This window comes from Eublepharis macularius, chromosome 2 (genome assembly GCF_028583425.1).
Source record: "Eublepharis macularius isolate TG4126 chromosome 2, MPM_Emac_v1.0, whole genome shotgun sequence".
NCBI classification, from domain to species: Eukaryota; Metazoa; Chordata; class Lepidosauria; order Squamata; family Eublepharidae; genus Eublepharis; species Eublepharis macularius.
In genome coordinates this window covers 52,205,941-52,226,975 of record NC_072791.1, presented here as the reverse complement: position 1 = coordinate 52,226,975, position 21,035 = coordinate 52,205,941, and the positions used below count along the sequence as shown (strand labels likewise).

At 42.4% G+C, this 21,035-nt stretch overlaps 1 protein-coding gene across 1 annotated transcript in view; it reads left to right on the top strand.

Moving 5' to 3' along the window:
* The window catches only part of AKAP6 (A-kinase anchoring protein 6), a 290,855-nt gene that overhangs the window by 35,126 nt on the left and 234,694 nt on the right, over window positions 1-21,035 (top strand). Inside the window, exons 2-3 of the mRNA XM_054972742.1 lie at window positions 7,721-7,972; window positions 18,856-20,655. Of these exons, the coding sequence (XP_054828717.1) occupies window positions 7,721-7,972; window positions 18,856-20,655 (2,052 nt within the window). The remainder of the gene's footprint in view (window positions 1-7,720; window positions 7,973-18,855; window positions 20,656-21,035) is intronic.

The following is a 21,035-nucleotide window of genomic DNA, read 5'->3' as shown; positions in this document are numbered from 1 at the left end:
TGTTTTTAATACAAAAAATGTGTCTTAAAATACTTTATCTTTGTTAAGGAATGTCTGTACTCAGCTTGAAATTTCTTTCACCAGAGGAATTTATAATATTATTAAACTAAAGATCAACATTGCAGACCTCCTCTTAAACCATCAATTTGTTTTGCAAGTAAGCTTGTCATAGGCAATGAGTAAGGGCTTATTTCTTGGAGAGTTTACCATGAAATGAAAGAACATAAACCAAAGTACATTTGCTTCTGTCATTGTTGTTAACTGCGGCGCATGAGAATCTTTCATCTTCCACTAGATTTCACATGCGTTTCCGAGGCTCTGTATCTCTCTGTCTCTCCAGGAGAGCGATGGCAGAATTTCTGTTTAAATTAAAATATATTAGGAGATATATATATATACATACACACATCTCAAACCTTTGGAACCTGTGAATGTATGTGGCAATATTTATGCTAGGATTTTTTTTTTACATTAACATAGAGAGCTCTGATTTGGGTGACAGATAGTAGCAGCTGTAAATTATTGGATCAGCTGTCTGATGCTGGGCTGAGTTAAGTGGACAGTTGTTGTTGTAATAGATGCAGTCTCTATGCCTGAGAAATTCCATGATCAAAGAAGCTTCTGTAGGGTCTCTGAATTCTACACAAAACCCACTATGTGTTAATCGCATAATTTTATAAACAAATGCCTGCCTTATGTTTTGGAAGCTTTGCTCATCTGATCAGGGCCTTTAGCAGGTCCCATCCTGCTAATGTGTAAAATCAAGAGCTGCCCATACACACACATCCTCTGCAGTGGGCTCCACCTTATAGAATGGCTTGTTTGAAAAGGTCAGGAAAGCTCCCACTTTTCTGGCTTTCCACAGTCTATACAAAACTGAATCAGGAGAGCTTTTTACACAGGTAATAGGGCTATGCTATAAGGAAATGGTTCAGAGAGATGCTTTGGAAAAGGGACAGGGACTGTGGATTCTACTACTGTGTGCTGTCCGTTGCTGTAAGTACACTCTTACTGGGTTGTTTAATATAATGCCAAATTGCTTATGTTTTGTTTCAACTCTGTATTTGGATTTATGCTTAATTTCAAATTTCTACAATCTATACCCTATTGTATTGTTTAATAAATGGCCCTGCCATATATAGGGTTGCCAGCCTCCAGATGGGGGTCTGTAGATCTCCCAAAATTACAATGGATCTCCATACAACAGAGATCAGTTCCCCTGGAGAAAATGCTTGCTGTGGAGGGTGGACTGTATGGCATTATAAAGTGCTGACCTACAGTCCCTCCCTAAACCCCACCTTCCCCAAGACCTACCTCCAAAATCTCCAGATATTTCTCAACCCAGAGCTGGCAACTCTAGCTGTATCTTATTGACTTACACTGTGTAATCTGCTTTGACTCTCAGTGAGAAAGGCAGACTATAAATTACATGCATGCATGCATGCATGCATGCATGCATGCATACATACATACCTGGCTCAAAGAATACTTTGTATTGCTATGAAATTTAGCTTTTTTTGGCTTTTACTGTTTTTAAAAAAAATATTTTGTGTTTTTTTTTCATTTTTAATGATAGTTGTAGATTGGTTTTATGTCTGGGTTGGATTCCCAAAAGCTGCTACTCAGATTGGGGTATCCTTTAGAACAGCAAGATTCTTGAGAGGAGAATCTGTGGAAATCGGGCTCCAGCCTTTATGCAAGCAGACATGCCTGTCACTTACTCAAGAGCACCTCTGGATCCAGCCCAATGTTTAGTTTGCCTTAGAAGATCTTTGGATCTGAAAGGCCAAGCTTTGTAAGGTCTTAACACTGAGTGTTCTTTTCATAGAGAGAAATGTTGAGCTTGGTTGTCTTCCAGAAGCAATGACCCAATGACGGTGCAATCCTAAGAACACGTTCCTGAGAGCAAGCCTTTTGAATAGACCCATAGAATAGATTCTGAGTAGGCCAGCGTAGGGATATTCTTTAAAAATTGTTAATACATAATTATTGTGACAATCAGGGCTTTTTTTCTGGGAAAAGAGGTGGTGGAACTCAGTGAGTTGCCCTAGGAGAAAATGGCCACATGGCTGGTGGCCCCGCCCCCTGATCTCCAGACAGAGGGGAGTTTAGATTGCCCTCCGCGCTGCTGAGCGGCGTGGCGGGCAATCTAAGCTCCCCTCTGTCTGGAGATCAGGGGGCGGGGCCACCAGCCATGTGACCATTTTCAAGAGGTTCCAGAACTCCGTTCTACCACATTCCTGCTGAAAAAAAGCCCTGGTGACAATTATCAACATGTTCACGCATTATTTTAAATAAAGTGTCTGGTATTTCCAAGATCTATAAATGAAGTATCTGGTATTCATTAGACTATCTCTCTAGCTATGTTTAACTAGCAATGAGATAAAATATTGGTGTCAATTGATTTGGGAATTCCCTTTTTTCCACTTAAATAGCCTATCTCTTTGAACCTAAATGTTCTGCCATTAAGCATGACATTAAAATGTCACACAGGTTTTGACTCCCTTTCTTTTGTTCTTGTAAATGAGCTCTTGGGAACAGGTCATGCTTTAGATATTTGACGTACCTTTGAAGCAATTGTTGATGGAAGTCAAAAGGAAACTGTCAATACTTCTTTTAATATATAACACTGATTGAATTGTACTATATTTTCGGCTAAACATTAGGAAGAACTTCCTGATAGTTAGAGTAGTCCCTCAGTGGAACAGGCTTCCTTGGAAGGTGATGGGCTCTCCTTCTTGAGGTTTTTAAGCAGAGGCTAGATGGCCATCTGACAGCAATGCTGATTCTGTTAATTCAGGCAGATCATGAGGGGGAGGGAAGAATGGGTTACATCAGTGCTTGGTTCTTCTGGCCCTTCTTACATGTTCAGGGTAAGGCCGATTGCCACCTTGAGGCCAGGTAGCAATTTCCCCCAGGGCAGTTTGCCTGAGGATCCTGGAGGTGTTTTGCCATTTTCTGGTCATGGAGCAGGGGCCACTGAGGCAGTCGGGGGTGGGGGGTAACAGTGAATTTCCTGCATTGTGCAGGGGGGTGAACTAGATGACCCTAGAGGTCCCTTCCAACCCTATGATTCTATATGACTGAATGCCTTGAGACTTCAGAAAGTACTGGCAGTATTCTGACTCGGATGTGTGGCTTGCTGACATAAAATACTGGTTTTTACCAATATGCCTCTCTAAAGCTCTCTCTCTCACACACATACACACACATTCACAGACATATTCCCAAATGACTGCCCACAATTAATTGATGGGAAAGTGTTTTTTCCATAATGAAAATATATATAGGGCAAAAATGTATGCCATACACAATTAATCCACTGCATTTTATGTGCTTCAGAGCTGATGCTGAATTTCCTCTCTTTCCTCATGTCTGCAGCCATCCTATATTTTTTAGTATTTGGGAGCTTAGTTGGAATCTAATATTGTTGGGGAGATAAATAGGCTCTAAACAGCTGACCGCTCAACATTTAGTTCTTTCCATACAGCAGCTCCCACTGAGCAGTGATCAGTTGCTTATAAACACGCAACATACAGTGAATTAAGGACACTGTAACCTCACTTCCTCATGGCTTTGGAATTCCTGACTCACCATGGGGCTGGAACATAGAGATGGTCAGTTCCCCAAGTACACAGAGATATACAATACCTTTTATTTACTAAATGCTCATTTATTTTCACCCAAAGAGCTACAGATGCTGTTTAACAGTAACACCAATTCATTGGTGCAAAAGATGAAACACTGCCATTACAGAAGTTCTTATTTATCTGTTTTATTTATAGTCTACTTCTATCACTCATATTCAAAGAAGCTTGCAAAAAACCTTTAATGCAATACAATCAATATAAGACATGCAGCAAACAATGCAATAATACTGAATTTCAAAATCAGATAACAATACAATATAAAGTATAAAACATAACATATAAATAATTCATTTATTTATATATTATTTTCATTTTACTTCATATATGCTCCATCTTTCTGCCCAATGGGGACCCAAAGCAGTTTATATTATTCTCCTGTCTTCCGTTTTCCCCTCACAACAACCCTGTGAGATAGGTTAAGATGAGTGCATGTTATGGGCTCAAGGTCACCTAGTGAGCTTCTACGGTCGAGCAGGGAATCGAACCTGGCTCACCCAGATCGCAGTCTTCCACTCTAGCTGCTTAAAAAAATTTCATTACAGAAATTAGAAAACAATGCAGACAGAACAAATTAACATATACAATAAACAGTGTCAAAAACTAGAGCCTTTGTCACTTTAAAAAAGTGCCTTCCTGAACAATTCTCTTTTAAACATTCTGTTGAATGATAGTCTCAAACCAAAAGAGGCTATCAAAGATGCTCACCCACCCAAACTTGCCAAAAAACACAAATGAGCACTGATGCAGTGAACTAAATTCTTCACACAATGTTCACAAAAATAATTTAGTGAATTTGAGAGTAATATACAAGAGTGAATACAACATGTGAAATTCTAAAACATCATAATCACTGTAATATCATCACAATCAATTACACACAGCAAGGTGTTACAACACCGAGTAGCATGTGTATCCTCTGAAAAGGGAAGAATCCCAAGAGTTCTCTTATGAGCTGTCTTCAGTCAGTACACTGAGGATTCCCGCTGAAACCGCGGGGGCAGATGAAAAGTCCCTCCGGACAAAGTGGAAAGGAGCCGGAAGACTGGGAGGAGAATGGAATGTGCAGGCGGTCCCTGGAAGTGCGCAGTTTCAGCACATGAAAGAGTTTGTGGGAGAGTCGGAGAAATACCATCGTGGTAGGAGAAACCACGCCCCGTGAAGAAGTGCTTATGAAACAAGCTTGAGATACCCGGAGGCTTGTCGGGCGGGGAGGTCCCCCTCGGGGGCTCCCCGTTGCTGTTCTCCACCTGCACATTCACTCTTGTATATTACTCTCAAATTCACTAAATTATTTTTGTGAACATGGTGTGAAGAATTTAGTTCACTGCATCAGTGCTCATTTGTGTTTTTTGGGGTTCAGCCAGCTGCTGATCTTACTCATACGTAGGGAGGACCTTCAGGAGATTTTGCTCAGATGAGTATAATTTGTATAAAAAAGATACCTAGAATTGGATGTTGTCTTCAAACAGTTGATGACACCCAGTTCTAAAACTATTAGTGATTTATCCTAAGGGCTTCACATAGAGATTACATAGCATGAGGGATAAGATTGAGCCTTGTGGTACCCCACATGACAAGCACCACACTGATGAAAATTGGTCTCTGGCTGCATCCTCTAAGTCCTATCAATAGAGAAACATTTTAACAAATCCAAACCACATCCCCTGATATCTACTTCTGCTTCCAAACATCCCAAATGGTCCACTGTTCTAAAGAGTGCAGATAAATCCAATAAGAGTGACCAGGAGGCACAGCCTTTATCTACATGCAAACAGAGATAATCATCTAAAGCAACCAGTACTGTATCTGTCAAGAGGGCCAAGCTACAAGTGAAGAATGACACTTGAACGGCAAGTGTATTTCTCCCTGTTCACTTGCCCTCCACTTGCGCTCCACTCAATCCACTTGCCATTCAAGTGTCATTCGTCACTTGTAGCTTGGCCCATAGTGTAGCCTGAATCCAGACTGAAATGGATCTAGAGCAGATGAGTCATCCAGGAATACTAGAGATGCCAACTCCTGGTTGGTAAATTCCTGGAGATTTGAGGTTGGAGCTTGAGGAATAATAACAATAATAATATCCAATTTATATACTGTCCTTCCAGACAACTTAATGCCCACTCAGAGCAGTGTAGAAAGTATGTTATTATTATCCCCACAACAATCACCCTGTGAGGTGGGTGGGGCTGAGAGAGCTCCAGAGACCTGTGACTAGCCCAAGGTCACCCAGCTGGCTTCAAGTGGAGGAGAAGGGAATCAAACCCAGTTCTCCAGTTTAGAATCCTGCGCTCCTAACCACTACATCAATTTTATTTAATTTCTTCATATAGGTAAGGAATCTCTACTCACAATTCTTCTAAATAGTGAAAGGAGAGAGTGCATCTTTCATGCATAAAGGCGCTTGGTGGAGCTTTGTAGACCCTGTGAATGTGCTGGGGGGAAGGGAAAAGAGACAACTTGCTCCTCTCCCTGCTGAGGTGTGAATGAACAAAGAAGGAAATGGCCCTAACAAGTTTTGGCGGGCCCTGAATGCCCCCGGAACTGAACCTGTGGGGTAAGGCACTACAACTCCCAAGATGCACTTTTCTTAAAACTATCAGCATGCATTCTAGTCTAGTACATATTGATTAACTGAGTAATGTATTCAGCTTGCTGCTGGAACAGTACACAGGGTGTAACACCATTAAAGTCCATCCTCGAAAGCACCCATTTTCTCCAGGAAAACTGATCTCTGTCATCTGATGATGATTTATAATTCTGCACTTGGAGGGTGGCAGTCCTAAGGAAGACCTGGAGTTTTTCTGCACCTAGTCTCTCAATCACCTTGCCTAGAAATGGAAAATTAAATACTATTGGACAGATAAGAGATTGTTTGGATTGAATCCTACAGATTTATGAGTGGAGGAGTGGGAGGGGAGATTTTGTGTGATTTCCCATTCTCTTTGCATCCCCGCCCCCCTCTTCATGTGGCACTTTGTTCACAAGGGGCCTGAGTCTGAGAAGAGGCTTTTTAGAGCATGCAGGGAGAAAAGGGAATATGGAGAAGGAGATAGATATCTATAGGATCCTCCCCACAGTCTGTCGTTTCTCTTTCCTCTAAAATAAGTTTGATGACAAGAGCTTTGATCAGAGCTCTCAAACAGATGACCCAGCTACATAGCAAAGTGGGGAGTGTGTGCAGATCTGCACCACTTGATCATGGGTTGTGTTTAGAGCTACTCCATTTACATGCACTTTATAGGAAACAACTCATGATGAATTCTTTCCCTCTTAGCTATTTTGAACTCAAAAAGAAGTGAGCTCTTTTCTGTTTTGCTTGCAAACATTTTGTGATTTCTTTAGTGTATTTGTTTGTTATTGTGGGAGGTTCCTGAGCAATGAGTTACATGTTCTGCTGTTCCTTTCTGTTTATTTGATAGGAATGACTGCTTGGCTAATATAATAACAACTGCACTTATATACTGCTCTTCTAGACAGATTATTGCCAAACTCAAAGAGGTGAACAAAGTTAGTGTTGTTGTTATTCCCACAATACAGCTGAGGAGCTGGGGCTGAGAGGAGTGGCTTACACAAGGCCATTTGCTGAGCTCATGGCAGTGCTGGGATTCAAACCAACAGAGTGCTGATTTGCAGCCCATTCACTCAACCACTATGCTATTTCTGCACAAAGGTCTTGCTGTATTGTATACATGGTAATGATACCAAATCCCCCCTTTCCTGAAAATTTACAAATATTCAGGAGGCACTTTGAGAGAAAAATATACATGAAGGCATAGCTAGAAGCCCTCCTGTAAATCTGAATGGACTCTATGGATTGCAGCCATAGTATGAAGAGAACTGCATCTGAAGAAGAGAACTGTGATTCTCGAAAGCTTATGCTACAGTAAAGTTGGTTAGTCTTAAAGGTGCTACTGGACTCTTTTCTATTTTTGCTACTACAAACACGGCTAACTCCTCTGGATCTATATCGCCATACTATGGAATTTTAAAATGTAACTAAAAATCTAAATCTGGTTATTGTGGAAACTTCGCTATTCTAATATACTCTCTCCCCCCGTTTTTATTTACAGGATATATGTGAAGATATCTCTGATCACGTTGAGCAAATCCATGCTCTGCTAGAGACAGAGTTTTCCCTGAAGCTTCTGTCTTACTCAGTCAATGTGATTGTTGACATCCATACTGTACAGCTTCTTTGGCACCAGCTCCGAGTTTCTGTTCTGGTTCTGAGAGAGAGAATTCTGCAGGGATTGCAGGATGCTAATGGGAATTATACCCGGCAGACTGATATTTTACAAGCCTTTTCAGAGGAAACAAAGGAGGTATGGCAAGTCAATGTAAGAGCTTACTTTTCACATTTGAATTCTTAGCTGTGTTTGCTCATTTGCATCCTTTTAATGGTGTCCAGTTACTTTTGCTATTATTTATGTATTTAGAATACTTCTATGCCACCTCTACAGAGTCCTGTTTGAAGTGGCTTACGATTAAAAACCACAGTATGAAAAAACAAGCCATTAAATATAAACAGCATAAATACTGTCCATAAAACAGAACAGACTATTAAAAAGCTGATAAAATAAAACCCCTAATTAAAAGCTTGGATAAAATGATGTGTTTTAGCCTGGCGCCCAAAAGGAAGTAAAGTAGATGTCAAGTGAGCTTCAAAGGGAAAGGTGTTCTAAAGGTTAGGTGTCAACACAGAAAATGCCCTGTCTCTAGTCACCAGTCACCACCTATCTCATCTCAGAAGGTGGGGGCACAGAGAGCAGGGCTTGAGAGGCAAATCTTAACTGGCTGGCTGGATAGTATGGGAGGAGATGGTCCTTCATGAGAGGCAAGGGGAAAGACTAGACATGATGGGCCACACATTTTGAAGCACGTTGTCCATTTCACCAGACCTCATCAACTGAAAGTCATCCATACAGCTAAGGCCAGACTGTGCTCCAATAACATCATGAGACTGAACCCAGTCCAGCAGCAGAGTCTAAGTCGTGGTTAATGCAAGCAATTTTATCTGCAAAATGCATTACAAAGGAATCACAGCAAGCTTCTATGTTTTCCTGGTCAACATCCTCCAGGGCTTGAGATAAAAGCCTTTTCACAACCTGGAAAATCTCCACCAGACAACATTGTGCAGACACAATGGAGTCAGAAAAGTAAGCTTGCTCTGCTGCCATCACAAACAGAAAGGAGGCACAATAATGTACTCTCCCCTTGCTTTGAGCTTTTCTCCACTTGTGCTCTAACCATCTGTCTAATCGTTTCATCATCTGAAGCTCCTCAGTAAAGCAAGGGGCATGCTGGACTTCATGAAAGGAGAGAAGGCACTCAAGGACAATCACATTCACAGCCTGGGTCATCTTCATATTCCACAGGCCAACCAGGGCTCCAGCACTAGCACCTCCCTTGCTGAATGGAAAATCCCCAAGAGACATCAGGAACCACTCTGGATCCATCTGTCTCCTGAGTGGATCATACTCATTGTCCCCTAACCCTTGCAGAGGTTCCAAGTGTCCGTGAGTCTAAATCTCACCAAATAATGGTTGGTCCATGATAAGGGCAGGGTGGAAAATTCTCCCTTTACCAAACCATGAACCTTACCCCAGAGAAAACCAAATCAATTGTATGACCTGATGTTTGTGTAGGTACCATAACAGGATGTTCTGAGGTGCACTTGTCAGGGCATCTTAACTATTGCAGAAGTTGCTTATTTCAAAATGATTCAAGCTAACTCCTGTCAGTTAATTTCAGAATAAGACTTAAACTGGTGCTGCAGTTATCTGAGCAAGCTGAAATAGAGGTCTGTTGTAGAGGTTAGTCCCCTCTCTAACATTCGACTGCAAGTCAGTTCAGCACCCTTGTCTCAATATGCGTCAGCCTCAGGGCCAAGCTACAAGTGACAAATGACACTTGAACGGCTAGTGGATTGAGTGGAGGGCAAGTGAACAGGGAGAAATACACTTGCCGTTCAAGTGTCATTCGTCACTTGTAGCTTGGCCCATGATGAGTATTTTGACCCTAAATTCTAAAGACGTAGTCTATAGCTCTACAGATTATTTATGTTTTTGTACATATTACTGAGAGCGAATGCACCGATCACGTTCTCTTTAATGGAAAGTGATAAGTGTGCATCACGGTTAAAGTACCTTTTAAATTTATTTCTGCTTTCCCTGTGATTGTATGATTATATGAAAGATACTGCTGCAGATCTAACCATGGGCCATAAACCCAGTTTAAAGCAATTGGAACTATTGCAAGTGCTGCAGTCTTGCGAGCCAGCCCTTAGGGTCTGGCAGTCTTGGAAGCCAGCCCTTACCCTTGAAGATACTTTGGAAACTTCAGTTAGCACAGAATGTGGCTGCTAGGTTGCTGACTAAGTCACCATGGCCAGATCATATAACACCAATTTTGAAGCAGCAGCACTGGTTACCATTTAGTCTCTGGATCTAATTCAAGGTATTGGTCCTCACCTTTAAAGCCTTTCATAGTCTGGGATCCTCCTATCTTCAAGTCTGCCTCTCCCGTTATGAACCCTTCTGCCTGCTTCATTCATCTTTGCAGGGTTTGGTGGTAGTTCCTGGCCCTGGGGTGACATGACTTTCTTCCACCAGGAAGAGGGCCTTTATGATTGTGGCACTCTTCCATTGGAACGCACACAGTTGTAAGGCACTCATGTTCAGCGGGACCTGTTGATGTTTTAGAAACACTGCAAGGCATAACTATTCTGGAGTGCTTTTGGTATCTAATATTCTACTGTGAGGCAGAGTAAATTGTTCTGCATTTTATCTACCTGCAATTTTACATTATTTGCAGGGCTTTTTAGGCTGGACTAGATCAGTGTTTAATTATTTGTATTATGTTGTTTTATTGTGATTTTATTGAATATATTATATATTTGCATTGGTTTTTAACTATTGTGATGTGATTGTGAACTGCTTTGAGATCTTAATAGAGGAGAAGAGATATAAAATTGAATAAACAAACAAACAAATAATTTCAAAGATATATGCTGTTTTTCCAGAAATCTGCTTAAGGTGGCTCACAACTAAAACAATGCAACAAAATCAATCAAGCCATTAAAAACAAGCCAGGCATAAAAACTGCAGCAACATTGAATAGCCTAAAATGATAGTCAAAAAACAGTCATCATCCTAGAAACAGACTGTAAAACAGCTGTAAAAAACAGAACCCCTCAGTTAATAGAAGTTGACCCTGGCTCCAATTAGGAATGAGACCATGTTGGGAAGGGGGGTAACTCTTTCTTGTTGTATTTGGGTTTGTCAATCAAAACTGACTTTCCCTGTGCTATTATTAGCACTTAACAGGAAAAGATGGACATAATATGGCTGGCCAGTAACAGTGATTGTGTTTATGTGTGTGGGGTGTGTGTGTCAGTTTTGATCACTAAAACCTCATGGGAGGGAAGAATTAACCCCTCTTTTCCCATTATTTCAAATGTGGCAATTATGCTATCGGGGTTTAACTCTTATTTATTGTGACCTTTCAGAAATGGCCCTTCAAATATGTAGGCTGTGTTCTTCGCAGCCTGAGACATATTTGAAGGACCATTTTTTCTTATCCGCTCCCCACACTATTTTCCATTTCCCTCCTCCTGGAAGCCTCCATATCCTCTCCCAGTTTCCCTGTTTCATTCTCTCCTTCTCACTTGCCAGCCAACCTTCTTTTTGACTGCCCTATAAGGGCTTTTTTCAGCAGGAACATGGTGGAACGCAGTTCCAGCACCTCTCGAAAGTAATCGTGTGTCTGGTGGCCCCACCCCCATGCAGCCCAAGGCGCCCAGCTCTTTTGTGGCATGCTGAGCCTCAGCAGCAGCGAAACAGGAGTGGGCCCTGCACCCCAGCTTGCTGGGGAGAGGCTGCCTCTACCACCGCTTCCTCCAGCACTTTCCCTTGGCTGGAAGCAGAAGGGAGCCTCCTCACTTGAGAGGATGTGCTGAGCGGCAAAGCAGCAGGTATGGCCAGTTGACGCAGGAGATTTCCTGTCCTAAGTACAGAGACCAGGCTATGGTGGTCCCCCTTCCCGGCGCTCCCCCGCCCCAGCCCTGCATCCAGGCAACCTGAGCTCATGGGCTTGCTCAGGCCAGTGGCATAGTGTGGGGGAGCCAGAGGAGCAAAATTTTTACAGGGCACCATGCTGAAGAGAGCCTGTGCTGTGTCCGCGGGAGGCCGCCTGCTGTGCAGACGGGGCGGCCAGCTCGCTGGGCACCAAGCTGGCCTTCCTGCAGTGGCTGCTGGCCAAGGACAAATTGTATGGTAATGAGCCTCCAGGTGACTTGTATAGTGGCTGTAGTTAAATAGTAGCAAGTTGCCAGGTGGTCACCACCTAGCCAATTCTGGGAGATTCATGCGTATTGTGTATTAGCAAAGTGCCCTTTGGTTTCTGCTGGGCCCAGCCCCAATTAGGGCAAGGAGGAGGGGAGTAAAGATGGACTGGGAGGCCAAAACAGCCCTTGAAAGGGCCCTGTCCCCTCCCCCTGTTTTTTACTGACAGAAACCAAGGCTTGAAGTCTGCCAATATTGTTTTGGTTGCCTAGAAATTCCACCATAGCCCCTGAGATCTCAGAGGACTTACAATTCTTAAACATATAGGTGCTGCTTCTATTATCGGGGAGAGGATAAACACTTAATATACTTTTAAAAATTCCATTTTTTCTGAAAACTTTCTCAAGTTTGTAGAAAAATCTGTCTAGTCTGTTCATGGCTCTATTGTCTGGATATAAGTATCCACAGATGGGGCCATGTTGAGACTTAGATATATTGATTGTATTGAACTAGTGATGAAAACCACTTTGAGTTGTCTTTAATAAATAAATTTTGCTCAAGCCCATGCCAAAACCAAGTTCATTTTGAGCATAGCTTGCTTATTAAAATGGATTTTATTTATTTATTTACTAAATTATTATATTTATGTATTTAATTATCCCTTTCTCCCAGATGCGGACCCAAAACAGCTTACTTTGTTGTCCTCTCCTCCATTTTATCCTCACAACAACCCTGTGAGGTAGGTTAGATTGAGAGTGTGTGACTGGGCCACGGTCACCCAGCAAGCTTCCATAGCAGAGTGGGGATTCTAACCTGTGTCTCCTAGTTCCTAGTCCAACACTCTAACCACTATCCCACATGGGCTCTAAATTGTGTCATATAATGAATTCTTCTTCTTCTTCTTCACCAACTACTAGTAGTATGTAATAAATTTAATTGCAAGTAGACTGCTGGCTTAGTAAAATACTAACTATGTCCTTTTCTGTCCCACAACCATTTCCTATCTAGACCTCCCTCTTGCCTGCTGCTGCTTCAGTTGCACTTTCAGTGGGCATACCTTTTACCAGTATAAACAGATTCTCGCACGGATTTTAAATAAACAGTTTCCCAGTGAATAAGTATAGACTGATATTGAACAAATGAATAACCTTTCCTTGTTGAATAAACAATACGCAGACATACTCCATGTATGGAACTGTCCTCAGACTAGGAGATTTTATGAATGTATTTATTGGGTTGGATCTGCTGACATCAGAACAGCCACCCATCTTTCCTGTGTTCTCCCACCACCATTCCTTTCTGACCCTGGGAAAGTTTATTCCTAAGGTTGCAAGACCCACATGGCCTAATAGCCCCCTCACTGTAGGCTCTTGACCTGCACAGTCATTCAATCTACAATTCCAGGAATTAACTTTCCTGGGGGTCAGAAAGGACTGCTGGGAGAAGGGACACGTGGGAGAGATGTGCAAATGTCAGTTCCTCTTGCTGATGTCAGTTCCTCTTGCATTATATTTCATATAGGATTTTTGGTCAAAGTTCTGAGCCTGTACTACAATTGCCAGGTCTCCATGGCAATAGTGGGGGAGAGGTGTGTGATACTTACAGGTATTGTTCTCCTTCACATACACACTTTGTGTGTGTGTGCTCCCAGCCTATGCACAATGACATCACTTCCGGAAGTAATGTTGTTGCACTGGCTACTGGAGCACTCCCACACATTGTGTGGGGCCATTTCTTTAAGTATTGACCTGTTTGGGCCGAAATCAGCCCTTCACAAAGCACAGGAGCACTCTCACAGGCAATGGGATTATCTCACTTCCAGAAGTGATTTCATCTTGCCTAGCTGGGTGTGCTCATGCTGTGTGTTTTCCCTGGTTGCCTGCAGGTGATTGCTGAATGGCTTGCCACTTCCTGCCAATTGCCCTAGTCAGACTTTTAAGGCTTTTGTCTTCCAGGATCTCACTTGATCATATTTGGTTGGATTTCTAGACAGATATGTGTGTTCGACTTCTCTGTAAGAGTCCTTGTTATAGAACAGTTTGTTATTAACTGTGCAATTAGAATGTGTTAACTTAACCAGAGGAATGTAAGTGGCAATGACTTTTCTATAGCAATTGCCGCCTCCTACCCCATGCATTCATATCTGGAAGCATTCACTGTGTGGATATGGGACATCACTCAATGAGTCGTTTGTGCCTACTCCACATTCTCAGTGAGCATGGGCAAAGGATAGTACATGAAGAGTCACAACATGATGTCAATTATCCACATACTTACAAACCCCACAATAATGGCAAATATAATATTTGCTCCAGCCCTTCCTTGGCAGCTGAACAATGAACCTATTGTCTGAATACTGACTATTCATTCCACGGCCTATCATCCTGGCATTTTCTGGGTCTGGACTGAATTTGAAACATGATTTGTGAGCCTTCGTTGATACTCTGCCCTACAAAAAGCTTTTCTTCAGAGATAAGTTTTAAAGTTCTCCTTAAGAAGTAATAATTAACGGACTAGACAGTTATATCATGCCTTCCTATTGATTCTTTTGAAAGAGAGAGGAGAGTGGGAGTATCCCACAGGTTTGCAGGGAGGAAAATCCAGGCTATGGTTAAGAACAGGGAAATCAGGCATCATAGATGCATTTTAAGATAATATTCAGGTGGCTGAGGGTGGTAGGGTTGGAATAATGAGGAAGTCACAGGTGATAGTTTTCATGTAGTTGTAGATAAGCTGGGGATGGGCTATGCCTGAACATCTGCTGCATCTGCAGAAGGTCCCAAGTTCAATCCGCAGCATCTCCAGTTAAAAGTTCTGGTAGTTGGTCATGTGAAAGACCTTGACTTGAGACCTTGGAGAGCTACTTGCAATCAGAATAAACAAAAGTGAGGATTTCCTTCAATCAACTCTGATTGTGTCACTACTAAATATTACTTGAGGGAACAAGTTTACAAATGCACCAGGGCCTAGGGGTGCCAGACCCCCTGTGGAGCTGTGCACTCTCATGGATCGTGCCCATTTTGAGGCGCTGCAGAGCACAGGAGAGCTCCTGCGCTCTGCAGCGCCTCAAAAACTGCCCTGTTTTGGCCCAGATTGGGCCCATTTTGAGCCACTGTGGAGCGCGGCGCTCCTGCACACTGCAGCACCCCCAAAATGGGCCCGATCTGCGCCAAAACAGCCATGGATCGGGCCCATTTTGGTGTGGATCGGTCCCATTTTGGGACACTGCGGTGCACAGGAGCGCTCCACAGCGGTTCAAAATGGGCCCAATCCAGGCCCAAAGTGGCCATTTTGAGGCTCTGCGGAGTGCAGGAGCACTCCTGCGCTCCACAGTGCTCCTGCACGCCGCAGCGCCTCAAAACGGGGCCAATCCGCAGGCGCGTTTTGGGCCGCTGTGGAGTGCAGGAGCATTCCTGTGCTCCACAGCAGCCCCCAACACAAGCCCCTGTGGAGTGTGGACGTGCTGGGGGGGGGCATGCGCAGCACAATAACGTCACTTCCCGGAAGTGACATCATTGAGCTTTGCGCATGCGCAGCCCCAAGAGGACAGAGGTAAGAGCCAGCCCCCGATCCCCCGCTGGGAGCTTGAGGGGGCCTGGCAACCCTACCAGGGCCTGATTGGGCTTGTGACACTGGCACAGGAGACAAGGGTCCTATGCCCCCCTGCACCATTTTCCAAAGCTGAAACCGCCTAGGGTGGGGCATTATTTGCCCATTTAGGGCTGCATGTGCAGCATTCCCTAATACTGAATACATCTCATCTACCTTGGCCCTGAGTTAGATAGATCAATGGTTTGACTCAGTATAAGGCTGCTTCATGGGTTTATGTGAAAATGCTGAAGTCAGTAGATATCATTAAATGTGCACCCCCCCCACACACACAATTAAAAATAGTTACATAGCTCTGATGATTTTGGTTTAAACTGCAAAATTGGACATATTTCCAATGCTTTGTAAAAAGGCAACTCCATGTTCATATCTGTGTGCCTCTGCTGGCCGTGGAGTACAACAGGATGTTGGACTAGATGGACCATTCATCTAATCCAGCAATGTTCCTCTTGAGTACACACTGTAAGGAACAAGGAAGAATGTTTAATAAAGAGAGCTGTGATGCTTACCAAGACAGCCTCTAAAAACAGGGAATTACAGAAGATTCTGATTACTTGTAATATTACAAAAAAATTCCTAGTTTTTTCTGTTTTCCTATCTAAATTCTCCCCTAGTTTCCCTATTTTCCAGGAGTACTGAAAATTTATCTCCCAGAATTCCAGGAATGTTTTGGGGTTTAGGGGAGGTGGACGAGTGGGGAGGGGAAAGAGAAGAAGCTGGACCAGGAAACAACAGCTAGCGTTTTTTTTCTAATAGCTGATGGTCAGGTAGACTTGGCCTCCCCCAATGACCACTTAGATTTTAAAAGGGAAAGGGATGAAATGGCCTGGGGTTTACCATGCTGCCATCCTCGCTGAAGGCTTCTCCCTGCCACCAGCCTTGAAGACGGTAGAATCCACCCACACAGCCAAAACAGAGTGAGTGGGCTGGCAGGATCTTGGGCTCCTGTGAAGCTTGGATGTTGCAGCAATTTCTTCCCTGCCAGGTGGGCCATTTTATTATTTTTTTAATTGGTAATTGAATAGTGTTATATCAATATAACACTATAGCAATACATGAGCCACGTTCTCTGAATTCCTGGGTTTCATTTAACAAAAAATATGAGTCTCTAGCTCCATCCATTGCAGAAATATGCTTATCTCTATAATGGAAGGAGGAACTAGAGATTTTTTTTTTAAAGGAAAGCTGGGAATTCAGAGAACCTGGCACACGCAGTGCTATATGATTATATTGACATAATGCTATTTAGTTGATGACGTTAAAAAACCCAAACAAATAAAAATACTCTCATTCTGGGGGAGGAAGTAGCCAGTGCAATAACCATGCCTTTGTGGGACTTCCAGAGCTCACCTGCCATCCCATAATTTTCCATCTGGGGGCTGGACTCTGCTGCCTCCAATGCCAGTGGCAGGGAAAAGCCTCCAGGAGAAATTGTCGACTTCCTCTATTTCCCTTCTTCCTGTCCTGCTCCTGCTGCCTGTGGTGGAGATGACAAAAGTAATGGTCCTGACATTTTGGGACCCCCACCCCCCCAGGCAATAAAAACATTTCCAAAAAACAGGAACAGTGCCATCCCCAAAATCAAAATGTGAAATTATTACACATTTTTTGAACTGCATGCCCCTAGTCTGACATAATAAATACTATAACACACTGGATCTCAGCTTTGCTTCCTTCCCTCTCCCTGGCAAATTGCCCAGTGGTTGCTACTGGGTCTGGTCCTAACCAGGCTTCCCTCCAGGGGAGGAAGGAGGGAAGCAGGGGTGGATTGGAAGCCATGGAAAGGGTCTCCCCCCTGCCTTTTACTGACAGGAACCAAGGTGTGTTGTGGTTGCCTGGAAACCCTACATTGGCCATTGAGATCTTAGAAGATATTCATTTCTTGAAGGTACAGGCACATATTGGGGAAGAGTTAATCCCTCAATGAATTTTTTAAGATTTCATTTTTTATAAACATGGGACTTTTCTCAGATTTGTAGAATGATCAATCTTGTCTATTCATGGCTCCAGTCTTCGGATTTAAGTATCCACAATTGGGGGGTATGTTGAGAGAATTAGATATATTGACAGTATAATGTTAAAAATTATCAGATAGTTTCAGCGTTTGCATTTTTTCTCTAAAGAGATGCAAAATAGATAAGGAAGCATGCTGTAATGGTCCAACATTTGATCTTGTCGGTCTATTTAAAGATACGCTCTTTCCTTTTTTGAATCACACATCTGTGTGAAAGCTGTCTTGCAATTTAGGTGAAGCCAAAGCTTTAGGCACAAACTTGTAGGATTGATAGGGCATCTGTAAGTGCAGTGATTTCCACAGGGTTACAGGTCTTCTGTGTTCAGTCCTAAGTTCTGAATATTAATGTATTACTGATTTTTACCATACTGCTTGTAAAGGTGACATCTGTTTATGAATCTAAGTCTCTAGTTGGGGTCATTACCCAGATTCAGCATGTAGTGGTGAAAGAAGTATGAAAATGAAACTGTAAAAAATATATTACTACAGTAAAAAATAAGGAAAAAGAGAAGTTGGAGGAGAAGAAAGAATCACCCCTAAACTCTCTGTGTCAAAGAGCTGACTCCCCTAGAATCAATACAATTTCTAGTGGAAATCAACTCACAGAGACAAAATAATTTGGGAGTGATTCTTTCTTTTCCTTCTCTCTGTACAAGTTTTACTTTCTTTTCATTCCATTTCTTGAGAGTAACATCACATGGGGCAGGTTATTCTCTCCACAGAAGAACGAATGCTGATGGAATGAGAGCTCTCTCAGTGGAGGAGGATATCTAAGAATGGGATGTCCGGAAGCAGTGCCCCGAACCCTGGCCGAATGGTCAAGGCCAGTGGCAGAACTTCCCTCCTACCTACCTAATTTCATAGTAGAACACACCAGCAAGACAGAATACCTCTAGAAAACATGCAGGGTTAAAAAAAAAATTGTTTAGATTTTGCCATATTTGCCTCAGATGTGATTATAGGAACAGACTGCAATTATCCATGATAGGCACAGCAGAAATGTGGCACTAGTCCAAGTAGAAATCAAATTGTTAATGTTCATGAGTCTGTCAGGCTGGGATTTAATCTTAGTATTTTATCCTCAAATATTTCCTTAGATCTTTTCCATTTTCACTGGAGTGTACAAAGTAATATAGCAGTGTTACTTTCTATGATGTTATTTTCTACAGAAGAAAATTGTTTCCTATTTTGTATATGTTATATTTAGGGTGGTGGGTTGAAAAATCCATCTCTCTGTTTCCAAATCATAAAATGATGTATATTTTTACAAAAGTCTTGTCACATTTCTGTTTTCTCACAGGACCGTCTTGACTCTTTAACAGAAGTGGACGATTCAGGACAACTAACTATCAAATGCTCTCAGAATTACTTGTCGCTGGATTGTGGAATTACTGCATTTGAACTGTCTGATTATAGCCCCAGTGAGGACTTGCTCGGTGCTCTTGGTGACATGACTTCCGGTCAGGCTAAAGCAAAACCATTTGAACCCTGGAACTGCAGTGAAATGGAAAAAGACCTTCCAGAGCTGATCAGAAGTGTAGGATTACTGACAGTAGCAACAGATTCAATTGCTTCCAAATATAAGAAAGGCATTAATGCAACGGAAATCCATCTACCAATGTCAAAAGACCAGGAAGAGGAAGGCAAAGCACCATCCACTGTGTCAACTGACCTTTCCCTTGTTCATATTTCAGAGAACTTGCCCCTTTGTAAAGCATCTTGCACTGAAGATTCGATTGTCTCAGCCAACAGTAAGACAGTCTCTGATTTGGTCAAACAGGAACACAGTCCAATACCATCCAGTGGTGCAAAAAGCAAGCCGCATCCTCACTGTGAAAACGCAACTCCAAAGAGATCCATAAGAGACTGCTTTGATTACAACGCAGATTCTCCCACACAACCCAGCTTGCCCAAAAGAGGTTTGTTTTTAAAAGAGGACCTATTTAAAACAGATATGGTAGTAAACGATATAAAAAATCAAATCTCTCTGATGTTTAAGACAGAAATAAGTAGGAGCACACCATCACTGTTAGATCCTCCAGACAGGTCCAAGCTCTGTTTGGCATTACGAACAGCATACACTAACTGTCCCTCTGCTATGAGTCAGTCCTGTGACTGTTTGCACAACATTAGTGACCAGAATCTTGAATATGCAATAAAAAATCACTTCAAGGAAAATTCAGTTGGTGTATGTAAGCCTAGTGACTACACTAGAAGGGAGAAACTGAGATGCAAGAAGACACATGATATTCCTGAAGAGGTGGCATCATGCAGGATATCTGGGATTGCGTCAAATGCAACATCTGGAAAGCAGGTGAAAAAAAGAACAGTTTCCTCTTTGCAAAATGGAGTCCCTTTTACTAGTTTACAAGCCATGGAAGGAACAGAAAGTGATGCAACTTCCACATCTTCTGACCCTTGTAGACGGCAAGAACTGAACGGCCAGTACTGCAGTGACGGTTCTGTTTCACCTGTCCACAGTCGAGTAGGTGGGTCGTCAGCTGACTCAGAGTCTGTGGTGTCCTCATCCCCAGTTCTTGCAAGAAACAATGGCAAAACAGCTCACTCATCTTCACCAAGTTATGTTCATTCTGATAGTAAAGTTACTGAGGCCTGGTATGGTTCTGATGAATACTTAGCACTTCCATCTCACCTCAAACAGACTGAAGTACTTGCTCTGAAGTTAGAAAATTTGACAAAGCTGCTTCCTCAGAAACCTCAAGGAGAGACCATACAAAACATTGATGACTGGGAACTCTCAGAAATGAACTCTGATTCTGAGCTTTATCCAACATACCAGATTAAAAAGAAGCACAAAAGATTAGGGAGGGTTTCACCAAGTTCTTCAAGTGACATAGTATCCTCTGTAGGTGACAGCATTGAATCTGGCCCTCTTAGTGACATACTTTCAGATGAAGAGCTTTGCACTTCCTCACCTAGTGTAAAAAAATACATAGAAGACAGGACACAAACACCCTCCATAATACAGCCTTCAGATAAGAATGAAATACCAACCTCAAATAAAACAGCTTTAATTCAGCAGCTAATGCAAGACATACAACACCAGGATAACTATGAAATTATATGGGAAAAAATGGAGGTAAGGAAGAATAAGTTTTCGTATTTTAGCACTTATAAAAGCCCTTTTTATTGGTGGGATATAAAAATATCTGTCACAATAAGCTGTTTGTAATTCATACAAGAACAGGAAAAAATCTTGTATCATTTTGGAATCTGTGTGGTTAGTATGCTCAGGGTTTATTCACACAAATTTTAGAGAATCCTTCAACTCGAGTTTTCCAAAACTGTGCACTATTGCTTGGAATTGTGTGGTGATGTGTCACTTTTCAAAACAGAACATGCTGATAACTCTCCAAAATATCTCTTTTTTGTATGGCAACTGTTTCGTCCTACTTTTTTCACTTTCATCTTCCCAGTTCTATGACCCAGATAGGGAAGAGTCAGTGAGAATGGGAGAAA